Raw genomic sequence first — 25,228 nt, 5'->3', positions numbered from 1 at the left:
CTTCTCCATTTTTTCATTTGTTCCAGGCAGCAGCGGATGCATTTGATGGAGGCTCAACAATATTGCCTCTCACATGATCCAACACTCCTTGATTCTCAAGGGTGAGATCGATAGACATCTTCCATTCGTGATAGTCAGCTTTCTCACTGAGCTTGTCTTCAGCAGGAAAGAGTGTTGAGGACCGCATAGTTCTTTTAGGATAGCCTTGCCAATCTTCTCTTCAATGATTGCTCTTGCTCTTGCTCGGGCTTTGTCTTCACCTCAGCTCTGATACCATGTTAAATTATGGTATGTTCTATGCTTATAACAGTTTACTTCTTTTTCTTATTATATTCCACCGATTAGCAATCACATGTACATAAAGTAAAGTGCAGATAGAACATTAAACGATCGACAGAAAACAAGCCAAGACAAGAGACACAAGATGTGGCGGCTAGCCAGGGACAAACCCCACAATGTGTGGGGAAACCCTTTGATCAAATCTTCTTTTATCTTCAATAATTCAGCAGAGAGAAATAGTACAATAAATCTGATTCATATCAGCAGTAGCAAACCCTAGATCAGTAGCATCAACATTAGCGGCTTCATTATCAAACTAGGGCAGACCATATCTCACAAACCGACAGTCGGATTGACTTCATTCCACCACCAAAAGTTTCGGCTTCTAGAGGAGGTTCAGATGAACCTATAGCGCAGTTCAGATGAGGAGATCTTCTAGGCCACGCAAGTCAATCTTTACTTCTGCAGTTGCAGCTTCAGTTTCAGCAGTTTCCGGCTTCAAACTAGGGCAGTCGATATCTTGCAAACTGTTCGTCGGATTGACTTCATTCCACCACCAAAAGTTGCGGCTTTCAAAGGAGGTTCAGATGAACCTACAGTGCAGTTCCAAAGAGGAGATCTTCTAGGCCACGCAAGTCAATCTTTACTTCTACAGTTGCAGCTTTAGTTTCAGCAGTTTCCGGCTTCAAACTAGGGCAGTCGATATCTTGCAAACCGTTCGTCGGATTGACTTCATTCCACCACCAAAAGTTGCGGCTTTCAAAGGAGGTTCAGATGAACCTACAACGCAGTTCCAAAGAGGAGATATTCTAGGCCACGTAAGTCAATCTTTACATCTGCAGTTGCAGCTTCAGTAGTTTCCGGCTTCACATGTGTGAGAGAGAGAGACCCATTTCAGCGCAGTAGAGAAGAGACTCATATCTGCGCAGTAGAGAGAGAGAGATGTGATGAGATGAGCGAGTCCAAATGAGGAAAAGTCCTCTTATATTTATACACAACGTTGGTGGGTGAATAGATGCGACTGTTGGGCTTCTGAGCCTACATGAGTTGTAGGTCGGCTTGATAATAATTCCATAATCAAAATAAATTCATATCTTCATGAATACTTATCGGAATTGGATGATCTTTATATCAATCCTACACCTCTCGACGAGAGGAATCTAATAAAAATATTATTAGCCATGAATAAGATGACCCACATGAAGTTTTGCCCTGGTTGCCAATTTTAACATGATACCTTTTTCCGAGGAAAAGAATTGTATTTTTATTAGGATAACAAAATACATGGCCAGATGCCTGTGGCATTCGAGAGTGCTTTTAAGCCCCTTTAATGACATTCGTCCACGCCATCTCCACACAAAAAGCTGAGGTTTGTATTTGGACAGTTACATCTGCATCCTGTTCAGAAAAACAAAAACGATATTCAAAATATTACATTGACCATTTATCATGAGACCTGAAGATTTCTAATACAGGAAACTGAAATAGAAACTGAAGAGACTGAGAGTTAGGGCCATTCTGGATTTCAGTAATGATCTGGGTTCCTCTTTCCAGCCTAACTCTATCTTTTGAAAGCCTCTCTGCAAGTCTGTTTTTGACATTTGTCCTTGACGATATGAGACAGAGATGTCTGTGGAAAAAATGTTAGTTGATTGAGAAATTCATCACACAATGGACATAATATAAAATTCCCGAGAGCAATTTCTCTGCGCATCCATTAAATAATCAACATTGGGTCACCATAAATTTGTAGTTGGTTACACCAGTCTCTTGTGCTAGCTTCATGACCAGTGTTAGAGCCATCAGTTCACAGAAGTTATTGGTTCCCTGTTCAATTCCAGGTTTAATTGAAAGACTATGCTTTGAAGATAAGTATATAATTCCTCCAGAGCCTCACTTAGGAGGGATTCCCTGTGATGCACCATCAAAAAAGCCCATGAAATATCCTCATCTATTGCCACTTCAGATTGAGAATGAGAGATATATTTTTACTGCACATGTGAGGTGTAATGTCTCTATCTTCAAACAGATTTAGACTTCTGGCAAGCCACACACCTTGGAATATGTTAGGGGCTAAGTTGCACAAAACGTCGAAACGTTTCAGTTTCTGAAACGGGTACGTTTAGAAATGTCACCTCCCAAAAATGGAAACGTCGGCCGAAACGTCATATATGTCTAGATATATATAAAAAAGGTTATAAATAAGTGAATAACACATTATCTTGCAAGAAAAAAGGAAATAAGATCCATAGATGACAATCTGGAAGGAAAACCAAGTCTATATTAACTCTCATACATGATTACATGATGGTCAAGTTTCGATCGAGTTTTGGAGTTTCAGGTATGGGTATGGCCCGAAATGCCGGGTTCCTAGAAGTTTAGTGCAACATAGGTTAAGGGGTAGTGCTCTGGTCTTAGAAGTTTATTTTTTGCTACACAAGGTTCTCAAGGCCTCTTCAAATTTTCCTTCTTCCCAATGATTCCTTATCACTATCACCTTTCTACCTCTTCCCAAACCTTCTTGGATTATGAACATTTCAGAATGATATGATATATACTTTCTTTTGCAAGATGACATTGACAACACCATCTTGGTCTAATAAAATTCCTTTTCTGAAGGACTTCCCACATTGATGTTTATTGTGTAAACTCATCCACATGAATATCTTGTTTTGTGTTGGACATTTTCATTTCCAAATGATTTTCCACCACTAGAGCTGCTGACCTTCTCTTCGTTCTTCTGCTAGTGCTTTGTAGCCTATTTTTAGAAGATAAGCCCCTGTAGAATTTAATGACCAAATCAGCTGGTCCTCTTCTTTGAGTCTAACATTTTAGTCTCTCAAGATGTCTGTGTATCCAGTCCGCTGCATATTCTCCCCCCCAACCAAACTCTTCCCATGATAGCCACTATTGGTTCCAATCTGTGGTCCTTTCTCAGTTTGCAGCCTGTCAAAGATTATAATAACCTTTGTTCCTCAGCTCCTGAATCATTTGTAAGGGAAGTCTGTGCATACCTTTCTTCTCTACCCAAGGGTCATGACCAGCTTGCACTTTATCACTTTTCCCAGTTTGCCAAATCAAAATTGGAAAAATTGCAATTTTTTCCAGCGATATTATTGCCAAGCTGAGAGGCATATTGTGATATTGGTGTATATTACAGATATTTGCAACCCTAGTTCTAATAACATTGAACCCTGAGGGACTCAACCAGATTGAACCTATGGCCTATGGCGTCCCTATCAACAACATGCCTTGGTGGATGGTTCAATTGCTTGAGCTAACTCTTGGGGCTTATATTAAAAGGACATGGGGTCGTTTTTGATCCGCTTATTTGTGCATGGGTCATGAGATCATTTAATATAATCTCTATAGGTTCAACCACATGTTCAGTCACTATCTCAAGATGACCCCATGGCTCTAGGAAAGTTCCTGATGGAAATTGAGCCTTACCCATTGGTGAAACTATTTCTAGTAAATGTTATATGGTCATAGTTGGGAATTTGGATTACAGCCGAATTGTGTATGCTTTATGAAAGCAAACTTTATTTTGATTGATTGCAGTGGGGAATACATTAGTTAAGCTTATGCTTGTGTATACGTATACTCTCTAAATTAGATGCTCTGCAAGGCATGTGTTCACTGGCTTTGAGTCGATCTGTTTGTGTTTTAGCAGATGCTTGATGCTAGGGATTTGTTTCTCATATCTTTCTCATCACTGCATTAGTTGAAGTACCATTTTTCTTTGATTTCAGGATGTTCATGCGAGATTTCGTACAGAGTCTCACGTCGACACAATTGCTCGCTTTAATGAACGCTTCATTTTGTCTCTGGCATCCTGCAAAGCATGCATAATTATGGATGACGAGCTTAACATTTTGCCAGTATCATCACACATTCGTTCAATTGCACCAATATCAGTGCCAGAGGTTAGTATTGAATAGTTCCATTACTTCAAGTTCAAATATCGATTATTATTTCTTTATCTGATTTTGGCATTGTTTAGCTTCCTTTTTCTAGCTTTTTTGGTTGTTAAAGAGTACTGGAACTTTGATTTTTCCATTTTGGTATCGTTTTCAGATTGTGATTGTTTAACATTTGCTTTTCTTCTCTTACTACCATGTTTTATCTGAAGGGTGATGAGGGATTATCTGAGGCAGAGAAGGACCTAAAAAGTCTAAAAGAGCAACTTCATGATGATCAACCAGTGGGGCCATTGATTGGGAAATGCCGTACATTGGATCAGGTGATAAATATCTTCTCCTTGAAAACATTTCTAGGTCTCTTACATTTCTCAAATCTCTAAGTATTTCTGTTGGTTCGTAATTCAAGGTTAGAGAAGTATGTGACATGAGAATTCTCTTTTTGATCTTCGACTGATACAAACTAATGTGCTGGATTGTGAAGGGGAAAGCTGTGATTACGTTTCTTGATGCAATACTGGAAAAGACATTGAGAAGCACTGTTGCCTTAACTGCTTCACGAGGGCGGGGAAAGTCTGCTGCCTTGGGTCTTGCTATTGCTGGAGCTATTGCTGCGGGGTCCGTTCTATGTTTTTGAAACTTATGATATGAAATTTATATTGATGAGATAAGATGGGTTGATATGTATTATATAATGACATCTCTTGCAGGTATTCAAACATTTTTGTCACTGCACCAAGTCCAGAAAATTTGAAAACATTATTTCAGTTCATTTTCAAAGGGTTTGATGCACTAGAATACAAGGTCTGTAGCCTTTTGTTGAATGAAATTCAAAATTTCAGTTTAATTTTGTGCATTCACTAACTTGATCATGTTTCTATTTCAACCATGTGGAAGTAAGAAAAGAGAGATGCATTTTTCTGTTAATTGTAGTTTCCCACCAGAGGCTATTTCCCGTCCGATAATTTTTGTATGGAAATTTCTTCTGGTTGGTTTTATAGATGTATTGTGGAATGATATTCAAGTCAGTTCTGTCCATTACTGCACTAAGCTGTATTATCCTGCTTTTGGTTATAGGAGCATACCCATTATGACTTGGTACAGAGCACAAACCCTGCATTTAATAAAGCTATAGTTCGAGTAAATATCTACAAGCAGCATCGACAAACAGTACAGGTAAACTTTGTTGTTTTCTTTGAAGAAAAGATTGCTTCCTCATGTATTTTTTCTATGATTTTTATCTTTCAGCAAGAGGACTTTGGTGATTAGTTCCATTGTCCACATCTAAAAATTGTGATTCAGAAAGATGTAGCTTCTTTCATTGCCATGTCTTCCTTATGGCTTTGCATTTCTCTTGTGCTGTGTATCTCTGGGCCTTTAAGTCCTCTTGATCTACATATCTATGCCATATATCCATGGAAGTGTAACTGATTTCCTGTTGGTGTATCTATATTTAAGAAAATATGAGCTGATTGTGATTTTGTAGAGGTTACATGATCTGAAATGATCATATGTTAAAACTGATGTAGAATTGATTAGCCATTATTGAATTGATTGTTAACTGAAAATGCGGAAATCGAGGAAACTGCTTGAGAAGAAAGACTTTACGACAACTGATTAAACATAAGTAAGATGCATAACAGAAATGAAAACAGTAAAAACACAGTGATACTAGACAACAAAGTTGATTATGGAGTTCGTCCCTGATGGACTACGTCTCCAGGTCCGCTTTCAAGATGGGCAACCGCTTTATTAGGATTGAACCAGAAGAGGTCGATTACACAGAGATTTGACCAATTTGAATGTGCTCGCAGGCACTTCTGGTCACTGTCAACGGATAGCTCTCTGAACCAGGTTTCCAACGCCTGTCAGGGTTCCCAATTCCGACTCTGGATGCTCCTGTTACACTGAAAACAAAACTGCCTATGACCTCCAGAATTTGCGTACAAAAACCAAAATCACCAATAGCCCCTTCAATGAACAAAAACTGCCTCTTATAGGCCTGCAGGTACATTCAAACCTCCTCTGGTCTAAACTTGGCATGAATTGGCTTATTTTTGGGCAAGTTGATACTCGGTCTTGTTGTTAAAGGACACCTAGGGTAGGCTTCTAGGTCTTTGAATTAATTTGTTTAACAAAACTCTTAACAAAAACCCAAAAATACATTATATTATAACAGAACCGCTGGTGGCTTACTGACCGGGCGGAGGAGGTTGACTACCCATGTGAATAGGCAGCGGTCTAACCACCAACTGCCACCTCCGTGGTCTTCCCTGGCGGTTCCGGTGATCATCGCGTTGACTGTTTGCATGTGCCCACGTTTCTCCTGACTGTCTTACCCTGGTGGTTTCGACGCGGTCCAGGTTGATGCCAACGGTTAACTCCTGACTCTGGTCCCATGTTATGTTACGCTGCGGTGAGGGCCCGCGGTTAGCTCCAAGCCATGGTTAAATAACCCGACGGTCTTCCTCCGATCACATGTGCCTGACCCTTTGCGGTTCTGCTGCGGTTAGGAACTGGCGGCTTATGAAAGCCCTGACAGTTTTCACATCTTCGCTCACATGCTGTTTACTCCGCTGCGGTGAGAAGTGGCGGTTAGGGATAATTGTTTTAATTTGTAATGTTTTATATGTATTTCAGTGTGTAAGGCTGAGAGTTTTGTTATATGGGTTTTAAGCTTAGGAAATGTATTTTTAATACATAGTTTCAATGTTACTTGGGAGCGGGAGCGACATTTTCAGAAGCTCCCGGTTTGAGAGCGAATCCTGGAGCAATTTTTTAAAAATATATATATTTTTTATTTTTTAATTTTTGATACATATATGTCAACAAAAACATGTAGAATGATGAATTAGATATAAAAAACATAAAAAAACATAGATTGATCATTGAACCATATCACATCAATCATCTAGAAGTTATAATCTTCATCAACCATGTCCACAAGGTAGTAACATACATATTACAACTGCAACATATTGAGTCTCGTGAATCATGATTCATCAAATTCAATCTCAAAGTTTCAACTTCAAGCTTTCAAAATTGAAAATTCAATATATAACATTTATCATCATTTGTACTTGTAAGCTAAGTTTAACCATTACAAGAAATAATATCTTAGATATTTCTAAGTTCTAAGTTCTAGCTATTAACATGAAATGAAATGTTATAAAATGAAACATGAATAATGAAATGAAATGAAACAACTTTAGTCTTTCACGAAGCATCATATTCATAATTCACAATCATTACCAATGAGTTATAATTGCCAACTTCAAACTTTCATTGTCACAATCATATATTGTTTACAAAAAATATCATTATGATATGAAAGAGTCAAGAGTCAAGAGTCAAGGGCTCAAGACTCAATATTTATGAAAATTAATAGAAACTAGAAAAGACAAGTAAACTGTAAATCTACATGTGGCCCTTGTCACGAGAGTCTCCTGTATAAGCAGGTTGTGGTGGTCTTCTAGGAGTCTCCCGCACAGACCGACGACTAGAACTAGAAGGCACATGCCCTCCACGTGAAGGTGTAGATGGAGGTGGCGATAACAAAGGAACAAGACTCGAAACTCGAGCACTGCTACTGGATGGTGGAGGTGGCATGGCTGCTGCAGCTGCTTCATCTTCATCCCTTATAAGATCCTCTTCCAGTTCTTCAAGATGTATAGTGCCATCCTCCAAATTGTCATCCTCTGGGTGGTTGTCCCAAATTTGATATGTGGGATCCTCATAAGCCCGATCACAGTAATGACTCAACAACCTCAAGTTGTAGTGCACATAAACAAACTTTCTGCCCGATTTTCATTGAGTCTGTTTCTTTTCACATTATGTATGAAGCTGTAGGTGCTCCAACACCTCTCTGCAGAAGAAGTATTTACAACCTGTGATAGAACTTTTTTTGCCAATTTTGGCAAAAGTCCCTGGCCGCATATGTTTTCCACCATGTGAGAGAATCAAATCTGTCTTTGTCTTCCATTGCATGGAGGTTACCAAACAAACCAGTGCCATTGAAGTATTTGCTTATTTCAAGGTGCACAGCTGCACATTCCTCCCTGTCAGGTATCAACTTTTCTAATGCTTCCAAATATCCTCTAGTTACCTCTGCATCTAAATGGGGTTTGGTCCTAATCCCACCCCCTGGTGCAGGTTGGCCCAACCAAGATGTAGAGTAGTATTTTGGCGTAAGGATATACGCCAAGCAATGTAGTGGAAGATTAAGTTTATTGATATATGCCAAGCAATGTAGTGGAAGATTAAGTTTATTCCACCGTACACACACAAAATCGTGAATCAGTTTGTACAAGTCGGGATCTTTGTTATGAACAGTATCTTTTATTTGCCCCAACATGGTATCCATTTGCTCATACACCTCGCCAATCATTGGTTTATCTGTATCTGCAAACCGAATCATGTGATAAATGGGCTTGGTGAAATTCAATACTTGCCTCGCACTTGACCAAAACTGACCATCAAGAGCGGCCTCCTCCACCAGTTCAAAACCTCGCCTGTCAGCTGCATTTGTAGCCCTTTCCTTTAATACCTGCCAATGTGGACTTGATACCATGCTAGCCAATGACTCTCTTACCTTCAAAAGGCGCCTGAAGGTGAGGTAATAGCTACCAAATCTGGTCTTCGCAATCTTCAACAACTCCAATCTTGAGTGACTGCGGAAAAGGCCATGGGTATTGCTATGATTTGTAATAAATTTTATCATTTGTTTGCCTTTTTTGTACAAATCACCAATCCATTTGTATTGTGCATTTTTGTTCTTGACAACATCATGCATCAGAAGGTTCAATGTGTGAACCAAACATCCAGACCAAAATTTGTGGGGTATTTATCCTCAATAATTGCTCTCGTTGCCTTACAATTAGGAGCATTATCAGTGATGACTTAGATGACATTGTATGGCCCAATACGGTCAATTGTTTCAAGTAATGCTTCTGCAATGTTGATGGCGGTCTTGAACTTGTCTGAGTAATCATATGCAGTTAGAAAGATGGCACCACTAACGGACATAGCAAGAACACTTATCAATGGCTTGCCTTTTACATTTGTCCATCCATCAGATACAATGGACACCCCATGGTCAGTCCAAGAACTTGTCATTCTATTCAAAGAATGTGATATTTTTGCTTTTTCATGATCAAGTCCAACGGTTCTTGCCTTGTCATACCCAGGGCTCTTGTATCCTTTAGGGGCATCATTTATGGCAGAAACCATTTCGTGCCAATAAGGTGAGCGAAGAACATTGAATGGTATCCCACATGCATAGAGAAACCTGTAAACCTTTGAATCCACATCATTCCTACACCCCTCATCAAGGAAATATGATATGGTTCTACGCCTTAAAGCTGGTGACCCTGTGCCTCCATATCCACTGCCTTGGGAGGACGTTGAAGGAGTTCTTTGTGCTTGTGATTGTGAGCTTGGTTCAAAGAAACCCCTTGATTTTTTAGATTTGTATTGGGCTTCCTCCTCTTCCCTTATGTATTTAGCTCTATCTGCTGCTAACACAACTGCACAAGTTTTGATTCCTATTTGTTTATCTCCATCCCATGGCCTTTTCCCGCAGAGGTGTTTTATGGCACGGGTGTATGAACTTGTGTAATTATTGTTGCAATGGGGGCAATGAAATTTAGTGGTTCCACTCCCTCCCTGCTTCAGGCCTGTTAACATATTTCCACAATGGGGTTTGGTCTTGTTTAGTTTTTTGAGAGTCATGTTCACCCTCCTCTAGCTCTTCCTCACCGAGGTTTCCATCAAATCCACTTTCTCCAGCTTCTTCATCCCCCTCTTCGTTTTGGCCCCTCCGTTTCCTACTCTCCAGCACCATAATAACTAGAAAAGGGACCAAGAAGAGGAAAATGCCAAGAAATATAGCCAGGTCCATGATGTTTGATATTTGTAGGCTTTTGAATCTGCAAAATTTAATGGGAATGGGAATAGGAATGAGAAAATTAATTAAATGTATTTAGATTAATTAATTTAATTTATTAATTTTATTTAGATTCATGATTTTTTTACTAAATAAACTATAAACTAAACTAAATTAAACTAACTAAACTAAACTAAATTACTACCTAACTAAGGTTTAAAATACTAAATTACTAAGTTACTAACCTCTTTGCAGGCTTGCTCCTTGCTCCTCGGCGCTCGCTCCTCGCTTCTCCTCGCTCCTTTGCTCAATCTTCTTTGCTCTCCTCAACTCATTCAAGTCACAATGAAATATTTTTTTGCCCCCCAAGTTGTTTTAAAACAATTTTTTTTTAAATGAAATTTTTTCGCGTTCGCGGAAATTTTTTCACGCGAATCGCTCCGGGCGTCGCGCGCGTCGCTCCTGGAGCGAAAATTAAAAGCTCGGGAGCGATCGCTCCCTGATCGCTCTGGAGCTTTAATTTTTGCTCCGGGAGCGACGAGAGCGAACTCGGTCCCGATTTTGGCAGCGAGTGGAAATTTTTTTATCGGGAGCACGCTCCTGACCCGCTCCCGCCCAGAGCGCGGATTGGGAGTGGGTTCGAGGGCAGGGAGCGCTCCCCCGCAACTCTACAGAGTTTTGAATACGATAGAATTGGTAGGTTTAGAACTTAGGTTTTGATGGTTTAGAACTTAGGTAATGGTTTAGGTTAAAAGGTTTAGCACTTAGGTAATGTCATAGTTTGGTATTATGTGTATACATGGGTTTTAGGTGTCAGGTTAATGTGTTAGGTCTTTTAGACTATTACTCACCTTGGATTAAAAACCCTTTTTCAACACATTTGTCACAATGTGACATAAAATCACATGCATATCGTCGACACCAGCTACATTTGCGACGACAACCCTTTGTCGACACCCAATTCCTGAGAAGGCTGAAGACAAACATGTCGACGACCAAATCCTGGCAGAACTATTGATGAACACTTGTCGACAACCAGATACAAACCCATTACCATGAAAACCATTAACATCACTTGAACAACCTGAACCATAATCAACACTATCGAAACTGAACGACACTGAACTGAATGCTGACGACGACATTGAACACTGACGACGACACTGAACACTGACGATGAACCTGTGCAACTGATCTGACGAGATCCTCTTGGATCATTACAACTAACTCACTGCATTGGAAAGATGTTGCAGACCAAATGATCAGCCATATTGAAAGGTGACAATTGCTAAAGAAGAGACAAATGTCTTGAAAAATGTTATATTCCTATATCAACGAGTTTAACAGCGATTGGTACACTGTACAAGGGATTAGCATTGAGTATATTGAATAAAATTCTTGCCCTTTAGAGAAAAGTCATGCTTTTAGACAAATAAAATATCATTTATATTGTTAAATCTAGTTATTATTAGAATTATTTTTTGACTAGAAAAGTGTGGTGTAAAATATGTGGAGTCAATTGATAGAATGTATCAACATTCTTTTATTTGTCAGCCTAACCACCAAAACTAAATACTATTATATTAGTGTAATGGTCACTTAACATTCATGGCCATTAGCATAATTGTGATTAATATATCTCTTAAAAACCCTTTAATAGCTGACTTATGTGATAAGTTGATTCAAGGGTAGGAGCTGCTAGGGTTTCTGTGATTTACTGCTCACCTCCTGAATTTGCATGCCATGGATTTGAACCTTGGAGGGGGCTATCCTGCTCTTCCAGATGCAAAGGCCTTGGTCTTCCATGGCCTCATTGCTGCCCTTGGAAAAGCTACAAAGCCTTAGCACTCACACTTTGCTAAGAAACTAGACACCCATAGACGAGGAGGAGACAAGAAGGAAGAAGAGAGACAACCAAGAAAGGAAGTCAGAAACCTGACAAAAGAAAAAGGAAAGAAGCAACAAACAAGGAGAAAGTTTGGGTATTTAGACAACCATAGAAAAATTGATGGGCTGGAACTTGAATTCTTACAAACCTAGGATTCAGAATTTTAGTGCTTCACCATAGAGTGGAGGTCATAAACCCTCTAATATCTAATAATGAACATTGTCTCTTGGAATTGTAGAGGCATAGGTGGCAAGTTTAATGAGGAAGCCTTGAGGGATTTGATAAAATTAGAAAAAACCTATGTTGCACTCCCTTTGGGGACGAAGGGACAACGGGGATGGGGGGACAGAGTTTCCGGTACGGCTACAACTCAACCCCCAAATTTTCCAGTGGACGGAAAGTTGGGGATGACAATAATATATATATATATATATATGTATGTATGTCACCTGACATGTGGATTCGGGATTCTATGGATAAGGGGATTTGAGTGTCGGATATGGACACGTTGACCCCCGGAATAGGACACGTTCGGATACGTTATATATATATATATATATATACATATATATTAAAAATTAGATATTTCTTACACACATTCTCATTCATTATACAAATTCATTGATTTCAAACATAGATCTTCATCTAGATGTAAGTTTTATTGTTTACAAAGTAACTTAGTAACATTATGCATAGTGATAGTACATAAAAAATTCAAATACAATTGTAATTGGTGACATGTCACATAAATGATAAATTATAAATTCTGAATTCATAATACATATTCAATTCATCAATGATCCAATAGGAGAAAGACAAGATAGATAAAGATACTGACAGCTGTAGTTTTCTCATTAAGTCATCAAAATCAAAATGTGTTACATAGGCAGTGCAATGCCAATGGCAAATAGAAATAGAAAATACAAAACAGCCACAAATATACAAGCCTCAAGGCAGTAGGTAGCTCATGACTCATGAGTCATCAATCCTCATAGTCATCATCAAAATCAACATCATTGTTCTCATCATCACGGTCACCACTGATCTCCTCTGCTGCATCCTCCTCCCCTGTATCCAAAGTCATCTCTGCATCTACTGGTGTGGAGGATGACCCCTGTGTAGTATCACCATCATCAAATCTGATAGGCTCTAGCAATGGATCATTGAGATCCATGTTGGCCAATGCCAACTCAACGCTGCTGTCCAGACCCATATCATCAGTCCCATATCTTTGTCTTTCCCTTCAACCACTCTTCCCTTTGCCTGTAAATAAGATGAAGGTTGGTGTGCAAATACACCATTGTCTCTGCCCTGGATCGCTCAAGCTTGCTCTTCTTAACACTATACAAATTCCCATGTGTGCTCCAATTCCTCTCGCAACAAGAGGATGAAGTCACTTGAGAGAGGAGCCTCATGGCTAACTGTTGTAAAGGAGGGTTGTTGACCCATGATTTGCCCACCAAGAATAGGGCTTCTTAGCCACCCTGTCTCTAATCAGATCATATCCTGTAAATCGACCAGTGCCAGTGGAAAACTCTGCAAAGGCATCCTCCACCTCATCAAGCAATGCTCCATCCTGAAAACTAAAAGAATGTTCAATGAATTAATTCACATGGAGCAAACAGCTCAATGATAATACAAAGATATTTACAAGAATAGAAACATCAGGTTTCTATGTAGAATATCGAACAAAACAGTTTCATCTAAGAAACTGCTAAAAGAATAAGAATAGAAACATCTAAAAGACTGAGCATTACTAAATAGAGATATAGAGATATATTCTAATACCCTCCCTTAATGCTCAATCTATTTACAACACCAATAGACCCGCGAAATTTTACAAATTTATCAGGACCAAGAGGCTTGGTAAAAATATCGGCGGGCTGCTCTGTGGTGGGAACATAGTGCAACTGAACTGAGCCGTCTTCAACCAGCTGTCGAATGTAGTGGCAGTGAGTTTCCACATGCTTTGTTCGTTCATGAAAGACAGGATTCTTGGCAAGTTTGAGCACTCCCTGATTATCACAAAACAAAGAAGTAGGCCCTGTCTGAAAAACATGCATATCTGCAAGCATACGACGAAGCCAAACTGCCTCACAGGCGGCCTTAACTGCTCCCCGATACTCTGCTTCTGTTGAGGAGAGAGCCACTACCTGTTGCTTCTTACTAGTCCAAGTAACAGCTCCAGATCCTAGACTAAACACATACCCAGCTGTAGATTTACGGTCATCAACCGAACCGGCCCAGTCAGAGTCAGTGTAGCCACTGAGAACAGGAGTGGAGCTGTGAGTATATAATAGGCCATAATCAGAAGTACCACGCACATATCGTAGCACCCGCTTTGCTGCTATCCAATGATCAGCTTTAGGAGCTGACATAAAGCGAGAAATGTAGCTTACTGCAAAACTGATGTCAGGTCTGGTCGCAGTAAGATAGATGAGACTGCCCACTAATTGCCTGAATAAAGTTTCATCCACAAGAGGAGAGGATGACTGTGCTGAAAGTTTGAGCCCTGGTTCCATAGGAGTCGTGGCCGGTTTGCAATCCTGCATTCTGAACCTTTCCACAAGATTTTTGGCATACTTGGACTGAGAAAGAAAGATCTGATTTTCAGTCTGCCACACTTCAACCCCCAGACAGTAATGAAGAAGTCCCAAGTCTGTCATCTCAAAAGTTCTGCATAGATCTTGTTTGATCTCATGGATCAAATGTGCAGAGCTGCCAGTAATGATAAGATCATCCACATAGACAACTACAAACAAGATATCATCATCAATATGCTTGATATACAGGTTTGCATCAGATGGACTCCGCTGAAAACCCTGATCTGTCAGATACTGATCAATTTTTATGTACCAAGCCCGAGGAGCTTGTTTTAATCCATAGATTGCTTTAACTAACCGACACACTTTCTGTTCTTGACCAGCAACCTTGAATCCTGGAGGCTGCGTCATGTAGACTTCTTCTTGGAGATCACCATTTAGGAAAGCACTTTTTACATCCATCTGATGAACTTTCCACTTGAACTGAGCTGCTAGGGCAAGCACCAGCCTGATAGTACTCATCTTGGCTGTAGGAGCAAAAGTCTCCTCATAGTCGATGCCTTCCTGCTGTGAAAATCCTCGAGCCACAAGCCGAGCTTTATACTTGTCTAAGGTTCCATCAGCTTTGTATTTGACTTTATACACCCATTTGCAGCCTATGGGTTTTTTGTTTGCAGGAAGATCAGAAAGAGTCCATGTGTGATTCTTCTGAAGACTCTGAAATTCTGCTTCCATAGCCTGTTCCCACTCAGATATACCCTTAGCTTCTGAATATGTTTGAGGCTCAAAAGTACTGTGAAGGTTAGCCATAAGAGCAAAATTGACTGTAGACTGTTGTCTGTTCTTATGCCTAGAAGTTCTACCTTCAAGGAGCTCATCATCCCGGAGATCACCTATGGTTTTAGCCCACCATTTTGGCCGAAGAGAAGAAGAACCAATATCAGGATTAGAGGGACCAATATCAGGAGGAAGAGAAGCAGGCTCAAGAGCAATAGGGACAGCAAGAGGGGGATTAGCTTCTGGAGGAAGCTCAGATAGAGTAGTATCAAATCTTGATGCTACATCATCCCTCCCATCAGATGGACTGACTGGAAGAAGAACACTGTGAGGCGGATCCTCAGAACGCTGCTCAGAAGAAGAAGACTGAAAGAATCCTCTGTCTTCATCAAATACTACATCTCGACTGAAGCTAAGTCGACCAGTGGCTATATCTATCAGCCTATAAGCCTTGTGATGATCACTGTAACCTGTCATCATGAGTTTCTGACTTTTGGAATCCAACTTAGATCGCTTAGCAGATGGAATCCAAACATATGCAACTGAGCCAAAAACTTTGAGATGACTGATCTTGGGCTTACGACCAGACCACACTTCTTCAGGAGTCTTCCCTTTAACAGCCTGAGTAGGGGATCGGTTAAGAAGGTAAACAACAGTAAATACTGCTTCAGCCCAGAATTTGTTTGGAACACTCCGGTGTTGTAACATGGAACGAGCCATTTCAACAACCGTGCGATTGCGACGCTCGACAACACTGTTCTGCTGGGGAGTGTAAGGTGTGGTGAATTGACGTTTGATGCCATGAATATCACAGAAGTTGGCAAAAGCTGAGGAACAAAATTCCCCCCCATTGTCGGTCCTAAGGGTCATGATATTACAACCAGATTCGTTTTCAACTAAAGTTTTAAACTTCTGAAAGGTACTAAGAGCATCAGATTTATTTTTTAAAAAATACACCCACATCTTTCGACTGAAGTCATCTACAATAAGTAAAAAGTATTTGCAAGCAGTTATAGAAGCTGTATTCATAGGACCACAAATATCAGCATGAAGTAACTGAAGTACCTGGGATGCGCGCCAAGATTCTCCAGTTTTGAATGACGACCGATGTTGCTTTCCCGCTTGACAGGCGCTGCATACCCCCAACTGCTGAGTCTGAATATCAGGTAATCCTGACACAAGTCCCTCCCGAGAGAGCTGAGAGAGATACTGCATATTGAGATGCCCATATCGCTGATGCCATAGAGTACTGATGGGAGAGACACGAGCTGCTAGTGCCACTTCTGGAAAGTCACCGGTGTCAAGTAGCCTGTATAGACCATGGTCCTCGAGGCCAGTAGCAACTGTCAGACTGGTTTCCCTGTCAATGATGGAACACTTGTGTGCACTGAACACAACATCAAGCTGAGGAGAATTCCTCATAATCTGACTGACAGAGAGGAGATTAATCTCCATACCAGGAACATAGTATACATTTAGAAATATGAGCGTGCGTCCACCAGACTGAATTTGAACTGTACCCCTGCCAGCAACAGTGTACTTTTCACCTCCACCAAATACAACTGAATCACTGAAAGGTGAAAAGTCAATAAACCAGTCACGCCTGTGAGAGAAGTGGCGTGATGCACCAGAATCAATGTACCATGCAGAGGAAGGAACATGTTCTGAAGACCTTTTAGCCATAAAGGCGTAAAAGGCAGAATCTGTCTGCTCGGAATGTTCTGCAACATTCGCTGTCTGATGGGACCCTCCCTGTTTCTTTTGTTCAGTAGCAATCCTCTGCCTGCAGTCTTTCTTCATGTGACCGAACTTGTGACAGTAATTACACTGTACACTTTTCTTCCTGTTAGGATCAAAAGACTGAGATGATCCTCTCTGCTGAAAAGACTGAGAGGACTGATATTTTGCAGCAAATGCATTTTCCAAGGGCACTGATGAAGTACCACTACCAAACTGCTGTTTCCACCTATCTTGCTGCAGAAGTTTGGTACATAAATCTGAAAACTTCAGATCAACATTTGTGGTTGTAATGTTGAGTGTTTCAATGAAGTGTTCATAAGATTTTGGTAGACTCTTCAGGGTAATGACTACCATATCTTCTTCCTCCATGGTCCGACCAATGGCGTCGAGCTGATCTCGAATGTCTTTAATTTTGTTGAGATGTTCCTGTAAAGACATATGTTCATCCATCATGATGGAGAACAACTGATTTTTGAGAAAAAAAGCTCTGCTTTTATCAGATGTCTCATGCAATTCTTTCAACTGTTGCCAGATTTCAGCAGCTGTCTTGCCAAAAGGGATCTGTGGTAACTGATCATCAGCGACAGAGAGCTTGAGAAGCATAACAGCCTCTCGATTTCGATCATCAAATTTATCTTGATCGGTCCCGGCTGTACCTGGACGAAGCTCTTTGCCCAAAATGAGTTGATCAAGACGCCTGTACTCAAAAATGGTCAGCAGTCTTTGTTTCCAAATGTTATAGTTGCTGCCATTAAACCGTTGATTTCCTTCTAACATCAGATTGGTAAGTGTGGCCATTTTCACAAAGAGAATACAAAAGTATGACACACAAGAACAATGTAGCTGACTGTTTATCCTGATGTTAATTAGAGAACAGACTTTGTCCTGCTAAAAACAATGTTACCCAGCAAAGACCAACTTTGTCCTGCTAAAAAAAATTTACTCAGCAAAGGTATCTCTCCAGTCTAAATCAATGATAATCCTGCTAGCACAAAATATAAATTTCTGAGAATTTAGTTTCCCACAGGAGCATGCACCAAAACCCACAGGTGTATAGCTGTGTAAAGAAGGCTGACAGGATACCAAAAAAAATCCGCTGATAAAAAATTCTGACAACCAGAACTGCTGATAAAAATGCCGGCAACCAAAACCACGGAAAACAAATTCCGGCAAAGACCACGGATTGGTAAAGCTGATAAATTAAATCCCAATATCTAACCACGATGGCCCACGTGAGCTATCAAGCCTTCACGTCTCAGCTGGAAACGACTCAGCGTGTTTCAACTGCCACAGGTTATCAAAATATATATATGAACCACGATCTAACCACGATGGCCCACGTGAGCTATCAAGCCTTCACGTCTCAACTGGAAATGACTCAGCGTGTTTCAACTGCCACGGGTTATCAAAATATATATATGAACCACGGGATTTCAAAAATCAACTGCCACGGGTTATTACATACGGGCTGGACCACAGATTTTCAAACTTCAAACTGCCACGGGTTATCAAATACGGGCCGGAAAAAACCACGGGCGTATACAATAAACCACGGGCGAAATACAATAAACCACGGGCGTATGACAGAGCACCACGGGTTACGTAACAGAGTTTGCAGAGAACCACGGGCGTATGACAGAGCTATAATAAACCACAGGCGTATGACAGAGAACCACGGGTTACGTAACAGAGTTTGCAAGATACAGCGATTGCAAAAAAAACAGGTTACGTGAAATACAATGAACCACGGGTTTTGACTTTATAAATCCACGGGCTTCAGATCCACGTGGTTTGACTTATAAATCCACGGACGCTTGCAAAATACACAGGATGCGTGATATATAATGAATACACAGGTTGCGTGATATATATATAGAGCCACGGGTTTCAAATGAATGTCACGGGATGCAAAATGTATTGCCACGGATACATAAGCCACAAGTTTGACAGCGTTTAATCAGCAAAAAAAATTGACAGATGCTCGCAGATCGATTTTCAAAACACAACTCCGATTTTCAAACAAACAAATGAGTTTTGAAAGTAGAACACCTGGATCACGAATGCTGAGAAATTCCACGGTGTGGTCGAGTAGCCGCCAGGTGAAGAAGAAGATAGCCGGATCCGTGATTCCAAGCAGAACTGACCAGCCAAAAAAATCCCGCTTCCACGAAAACAGTCACCGCCACAAAGTTATTTCTTTAATAAAATGATCATGCAAGAGAAGAATCCATTTCTGTATCGAGATGGACGACTGTAAGCTTTTATCACAGCGAGCAAAGCCGAGGCTAAGACTCAGTGAAGGCTGCCTGGCTTACAGAGGGCTCGACCTTAGAAAGGACTCAAGAGATTACGATGCAAAGAGAATTACTGTTCAAGAAGAATCTCTTAACCTTGCTCTGATACCATAAAAGAATGTTCAATGAATTAATTCACATGGAGCAAACAGCTCAATGATAATACAAAGATATTTACAAGAATAGAAACATCAGGTTTCTATGTAGAATATCGAACAAAACAGTTTCATCTAAGAAACTGCTAAAAGAATAAGAATAGAAACATCTAAAAGACTGAGCATTACTAAATAGAGATATAGAGATATATTCTAATAAAAACCCACCTGAATGCATCTTTTCTCCCTCGTGAGATTTCCCCATCCATGTGAGGAGGGAATCTGCGGGAAGGTCCACCATTCAACCACTCATGGCTGTAGTATTGGGTTCAATGAGTAAGCCAAACAATGTAAAGGTCTGCAATTCTTGTCCCATCTATTGACAAGAATATCCTGTATAGTGGTGAAGAAGGCCTCTAGTGATGTCTCATACTCGGGGCACTCACTCTGTAAAATAATGCTCCTCATAGACTCAATCATGGAATCCCATCCCTCATAAACCTATCGTAGGATGGGTTGGTTTGTATCTGCAAATCGAAGCAAAGAAATGATAGGGTCCATGATCTGAATAAGTAGATCTACCCTCTCCCACCAAGCATCATCTAGCACTGTGTCCTTCACTGTTTTAGAGGCTACTTGACCCGTCTTTCTCCAAAAAGACCAAAATTCTAAAATAACCATGGCCCCAAGAGCGGTCTTGACCTCCCTCAACCTCTTCAACATGATGAATGAAGAGGCAAACCGTGTATCTACAATCTTCAACAATGATAGATTGCTGTACTCCTTGTAGATAGTGAGGGCATTTGTATGATTTTGTACGAAGTTATGGATATGTTGTGCATCCTCAATAATGTTACCAATCCAAAGCATATTAGAAGCAATGGATTTCAGTGCTAAGTTCAATGAATGGACAATGCAAGGTGTCCAAAACACTTGTGGATATTTAGCTTCCACAATCGTGCCAGTAACCTTGCAAATAGGTGCATTATTTGTAATGGTTTGCACACAAGAATCAACACCTGCATCTTCAATAACTTTAATAAACAACTCACCCATATATTGTGCATCCTTGTATTCTACAAATGTATCCTTTGCTTTCAAGAAAACTGGACCATTCAAGGAAGACACCATGAAGTTGATGAGTGGGTGCCTTGCTGGATCTGTCCATCCATAAAAAACAATGCTAACCCCAAATGTTGGCCATGATGCTTTAATAGGATTAAGCATTTTTTGCACCTCTTTTTTTGTTTTCGTCAACAATGTGGTTTGAAGCTTATCTGAATTAGGAGGCACATACCCCGATGGAGCCCCCTGAGTTAGAGCTCGGCACATCTCAATAAATAGAGGTGAGCGTGCAACATTAAAGGATATGAAGTTTTGATAGAAAAAAAGGCAATGGTGAGATCAAGCTCTTCCCATTTCTCCTTTTGAAAAATTTTGTCCATTGGACCAAGTGAAATTGCCTTTCTTTTTGATGCTTGTTCCCCATTAGAACTCTCAAATGGGAATTTGTTGCTGCCTTTCCTAAAAAATGGAAGGGGGTCATCATTCTGTTTTTTTTTTTTGATTTTGCAACCACATTTGCCATACCAACATTGGACTCTCTGTCCATTTCTCTCCTCTTTGGTAATCCCACTTTTGTACAAGCTCCAACTCCACAACCGGGTAAAGCCAACAAATGGCCTTTCACACAGAAATATGTGTTTGTGAAAGTATTGTGGCAAAAGTTGCATCTCCAATTCACACTGCCTCTTCCCTTCACCTTGCGGCTTGGCCCTTGCTCTCTTGTGACATATTTCCACAAGGGATATTTCTCAATGTTACATTGAGGAGGAAGTCTTCCCTCAACATTACTTCCAATAGAGGGAATACTTGCTGTAGACTCTGATGAAATTGGGGGAGGAGGGGCATCTCCAATGGGGACATTCTTCCCCTTCCTTTGCTCCTTCCCTGCTGCCCTTGATTGAGCCATGAACACTGTAAAAAAAAACAAAAAATGCACAAATTTGTAAAAAAATGCATATGCAAACTGCTGTAATAAAAATGCAAAAAAAATAGAGAGGAAATGCACTTACCTGTTGTTTGAATCTCCTTGCTCCAAACCCCTCACAACAAACCCACAACAAAAGAGAGAAGTGAATGTGAATTAAAACAACAACAAATTGCCTTTTTTATGCCGCGCGGGTGACTTTTTACGGATTCGTGTTCGATTGGGACATGATCCGGATTCGATCGTCCCAATTAGACACACATGTCACAATTTCCGGACACGATTTGGCACGAATAGTGTCGGATTTAATGGATTTGCGACACGCCGGTCCTTTTTAGCGAATTTGGTTTCATATATATATATATAGATAAACAGTTTCCTAATTCAGAGCAATCTCTTGCTAGGATCTTCCTATCAATTATCTCCTATCACAAGTTGATTTCTCTTTATTGTCTCCACTCCCAAGATTTTGGGTCACTTCTATTCAAATTCTATCCCCTTTGGCTTCAAAATTCGTTAGCTATGGAGATTATCTTCGAGGAATGGGAGAAGTGGGATAGGATCACCCAACTTCATCTAGAAGTAGAAATTAAAAGCAATCAAACAAGCTCAATGAATGGATGAAGATCTTATATGTATCTCTAGAGAAAGAAAAGTTGTTAATTCAATCTCAATTTGAAGATCTCCAAGTGAGAATGGAAGAAAAAGATATCATAAAATAACATCCGCATAGAGAGAGCCCTTTGTAGTAAGCTACATAAAGTATCCATATGAGAGGAAGAGATGTGGCATCTAAAATCTTAAGCCTGTGGCTATACTTCAGAGACAAGAATACCTCCTCTTTCCATCAACAAGCTCATATCATAAAATAACATCCCCATAGAGAGAGGTCTTTGTACTAAGCTACATAAAGTATCCATATCAGAGGAGGAGATGTGGCCTTTAAAATCTGAAGCTTGTGGCTGTAGTTTGGAGACCAGAATTACTCCTCACAATGTCAAAGAAATAACATTAGACGATGACTTAAGCCTGAGAGATTTCCCAACAATCAAGGAGGCTACCAAAACGCATTTTGAAGTCTTATATCCAAATTAGAAGTTGATTTCTCCTATCACAAGTTGATTTCTCTTTATTGTCTCCTATCACAAGTTGATTTCTCTTTATTGTCTCCACTCCCAAGCTTTTGGGTCACTTCTATTCAAATTCTATCCCCTTTGGCTTCAAAATTTGTTGATGAGGAGGAGAAAAACGGAAGATTTTAGCATCCCAAGTAGGAGAAATTCGTGTTTATCTAGAGCACAGCAGAGTCCACTGCGAACTCCACCGGCATTTACATCTAGAGGGATAGGGAAAGCTATTGCATTTTCTCGCAAGAGGGGCAGAGGACAGTAGTATTAGTTATTTGGTTCATTTCATTGTATATGACATTATGACTCATGATATGAGATATAGTGTACACTATTATATTTTTTGTTGATATTTTGAGGTTGAGTTGGGACTCAGGAGTCAAGACTATTCAGGACATGATTCACTGTTATGTGTGATGTAGCACTAGAAATGATATTACACATCTTATATATTAGTTATTTTATCATATTTATGTGGCAATGTATTTATTTTATGTTGCAGATGCTTTAGATATTAAAAAAATTGAAACAAAAATGAAATTTTTTGTTTTCCCGATTTTTACCGATTTTTCCCGAATTTTACGATTTTTTCCGATTTTTTCCCCTCGCCGATTTAATCCCGATCGCGATTTTTGCAACTTTGCTAATGATAACTACAATTTTTTCTCTGCAGTATATCCAGCCCCAAGATTATGAAAAGCTTTCTCAAGTGGAGCTATTGGTTATTGATGAAGCAGCTGCAATTCCATTGCCTGTTGTAAAAACTCTGCTTGGGCCATATTTAGTGTTTCTGTGCTCTACTGTAAATGGGTAATAATTACAATGTGCTAATCTATACATAATTTTTAGTTATACACATAATTTTGTTGGATATTTCTCATTGTCCTTTCCATTGATGCACAATTTACAACAAAATTTGGTGTTGTAGTGTGATAAAATTTAGTTTAATCTAGTAAGGGAAAGTGTCAAATAGGACAACCATTTATTTCAATTGTGAAGATGGGGCAACTCTGATAGTTAAAGAATTATCTGGTGGAGAACATGTTTTGTCCAAGTTTTTATTGGATGCTGTTCTTTGACAAAGATTCAAGTTTTGGTTTATATTTGTTTTCATAAGAGGAGTTCTGACTCCTTAGAGAATTGATTAGTGGAAACATGTCTAATGCACAGGTATGAAGGCACTGGGCGGTCGCTTTCTTTGAAACTTATTCAACAATTACAAGAACAGAGTCAAAAGCCTGCCAATACTGACGATGGGTCAGTATCAGGTATGCCCATTTAGATTGATTTGACTTCCAAAGGTTATTACTTTGCGTCCTTGCTTTTGAATACTGTGGGCAAAAGCCTTCCCTTGTTCTTTGTATTTGAATCTTTATTATTACCTAAATATTTGATGCTGCAAAATGTGGGTTTTTTGGCAAGTACAGTAGCCTTATCCCAAACTAAAATTGTATTTCTTTCAGTTTTTTTGAAAATTGCAGTTTATTATATGAAGATAGCTATACAGTAAGCTATTTACGATAAAAATATAGCCTGACAGGAGGCAAGTCTTTGTCTATGCTATTCCAACAATTGCCATTCGTGTTGGATTAATCAATAAAATTTCATCCATCAAGACAAATATGAAAAGTATGATGCTATTAAGATAATAGCTCTTTGCATACCTACTAATAGCAAAAATGATTATAAATTACATCATAGCAGAATCTTGAAGATCAGGGTAAAAAAATCCCTATTCCTTCTTAACTATGCTAGATAATTGTTTGTCTAGGAGCCAATGAGGATTGAACTTAAAGGGCTGTGGAGGGTTCCTATCATCTTCTCTATTTTAAAAAAGGACATGGTCAGAGAACCACCCTCTAGAGCTAATCCAGTTTCTAAGTCTATCCTCCCGTTGAATAGTTCCTTTTGAAATGATGAATCTGTCCAGACCTTTTGTGACCTCCTTGATTGTTGCCTTCATCTCCGTCCAGGTTGGGATTATTTCAGTGCGGTCTGGATCACATAAGTGCACGAATTCCAGCCTCCTTTCAGAAGGTAGAGGGCGAGGTAATCCATCTTGCTAGCCTCACCCCTGTTGAAATTCCTCAGGACATGGTAACACCCCAGGTCTGACTTGTAACATACCTACATGGGAAAATAGAAAACTGAAATCTCTATCAAAGCTGCAATCTTGAATATACTAAACACTGAAATATATCCCACTGAAGAAAGTAATTACTAATAACAAGTACACGAATCTGAAGCTCAATTCACATCATTGTTTATTACTCTTGAAAACTGAATGAATGAAACCTATACCTGTCTTCTTATATAACTGAAGAAGAGACTCAAGGGTTTACAAAATAGCCCTGATCCAAAATTGTATCAATCCAGAAATAAACCTAAACCCTAGTTCTATTTCTGGCTTTGGGATTATTGTCCTCAGCCTACTTGAAAGAACTATTTCCAGGAAAACATGCCTACTAGAAGAGAGTACAAGTATGCAGGCACGCATCTTTCTCTTCCAGGCATTGGCACCCTATCCATTATAACAAGAGAACACCGCAGTCTACTTAATGATAAAATTTGCACCGATTCTAAAACTATGATAGGAGTTAAAATTGGTTTGAACCCAAGGCTGGTGCATGCCATGCCTTTAGCATGCATCTGCCTTACAACACTGCTTTCAGATCCACTGTTGCTGCCCAT

At 39.8% G+C, this 25,228-nt stretch overlaps 1 protein-coding gene across 1 annotated transcript in view; it reads left to right on the top strand.

Moving 5' to 3' along the window:
• LOC149195535 (RNA cytidine acetyltransferase 1-like) overlaps positions 1-25,228 on the top strand; it is a 148,409-nt gene that overhangs the window by 12,597 nt on the left and 110,584 nt on the right. The window contains exons 5-11 of the mRNA XM_089405360.1: positions 4,032-4,205; positions 4,412-4,522; positions 4,684-4,817; positions 4,910-5,003; positions 5,277-5,375; positions 23,211-23,347; positions 23,708-23,805. Coding sequence (XP_089261486.1) covers positions 4,032-4,205; positions 4,412-4,522; positions 4,684-4,817; positions 4,910-5,003; positions 5,277-5,375; positions 23,211-23,347; positions 23,708-23,805 — 847 coding nt within the window. The remainder of the gene's footprint in view (positions 1-4,031; positions 4,206-4,411; positions 4,523-4,683; positions 4,818-4,909; positions 5,004-5,276; positions 5,376-23,210; positions 23,348-23,707; positions 23,806-25,228) is intronic.

The sequence above is a fragment of the Pinus tabuliformis genome, chromosome 2_2, assembly GCF_031772625.1.
Source record: "Pinus tabuliformis cultivar Carrire ecotype Pingquan chromosome 2_2, CPIR1, whole genome shotgun sequence".
Lineage (NCBI taxonomy): Eukaryota > Viridiplantae > Streptophyta > Pinopsida > Pinales > Pinaceae > Pinus > Pinus tabuliformis.
This window is presented reverse-complemented; position numbering and strand designations above follow the sequence as displayed.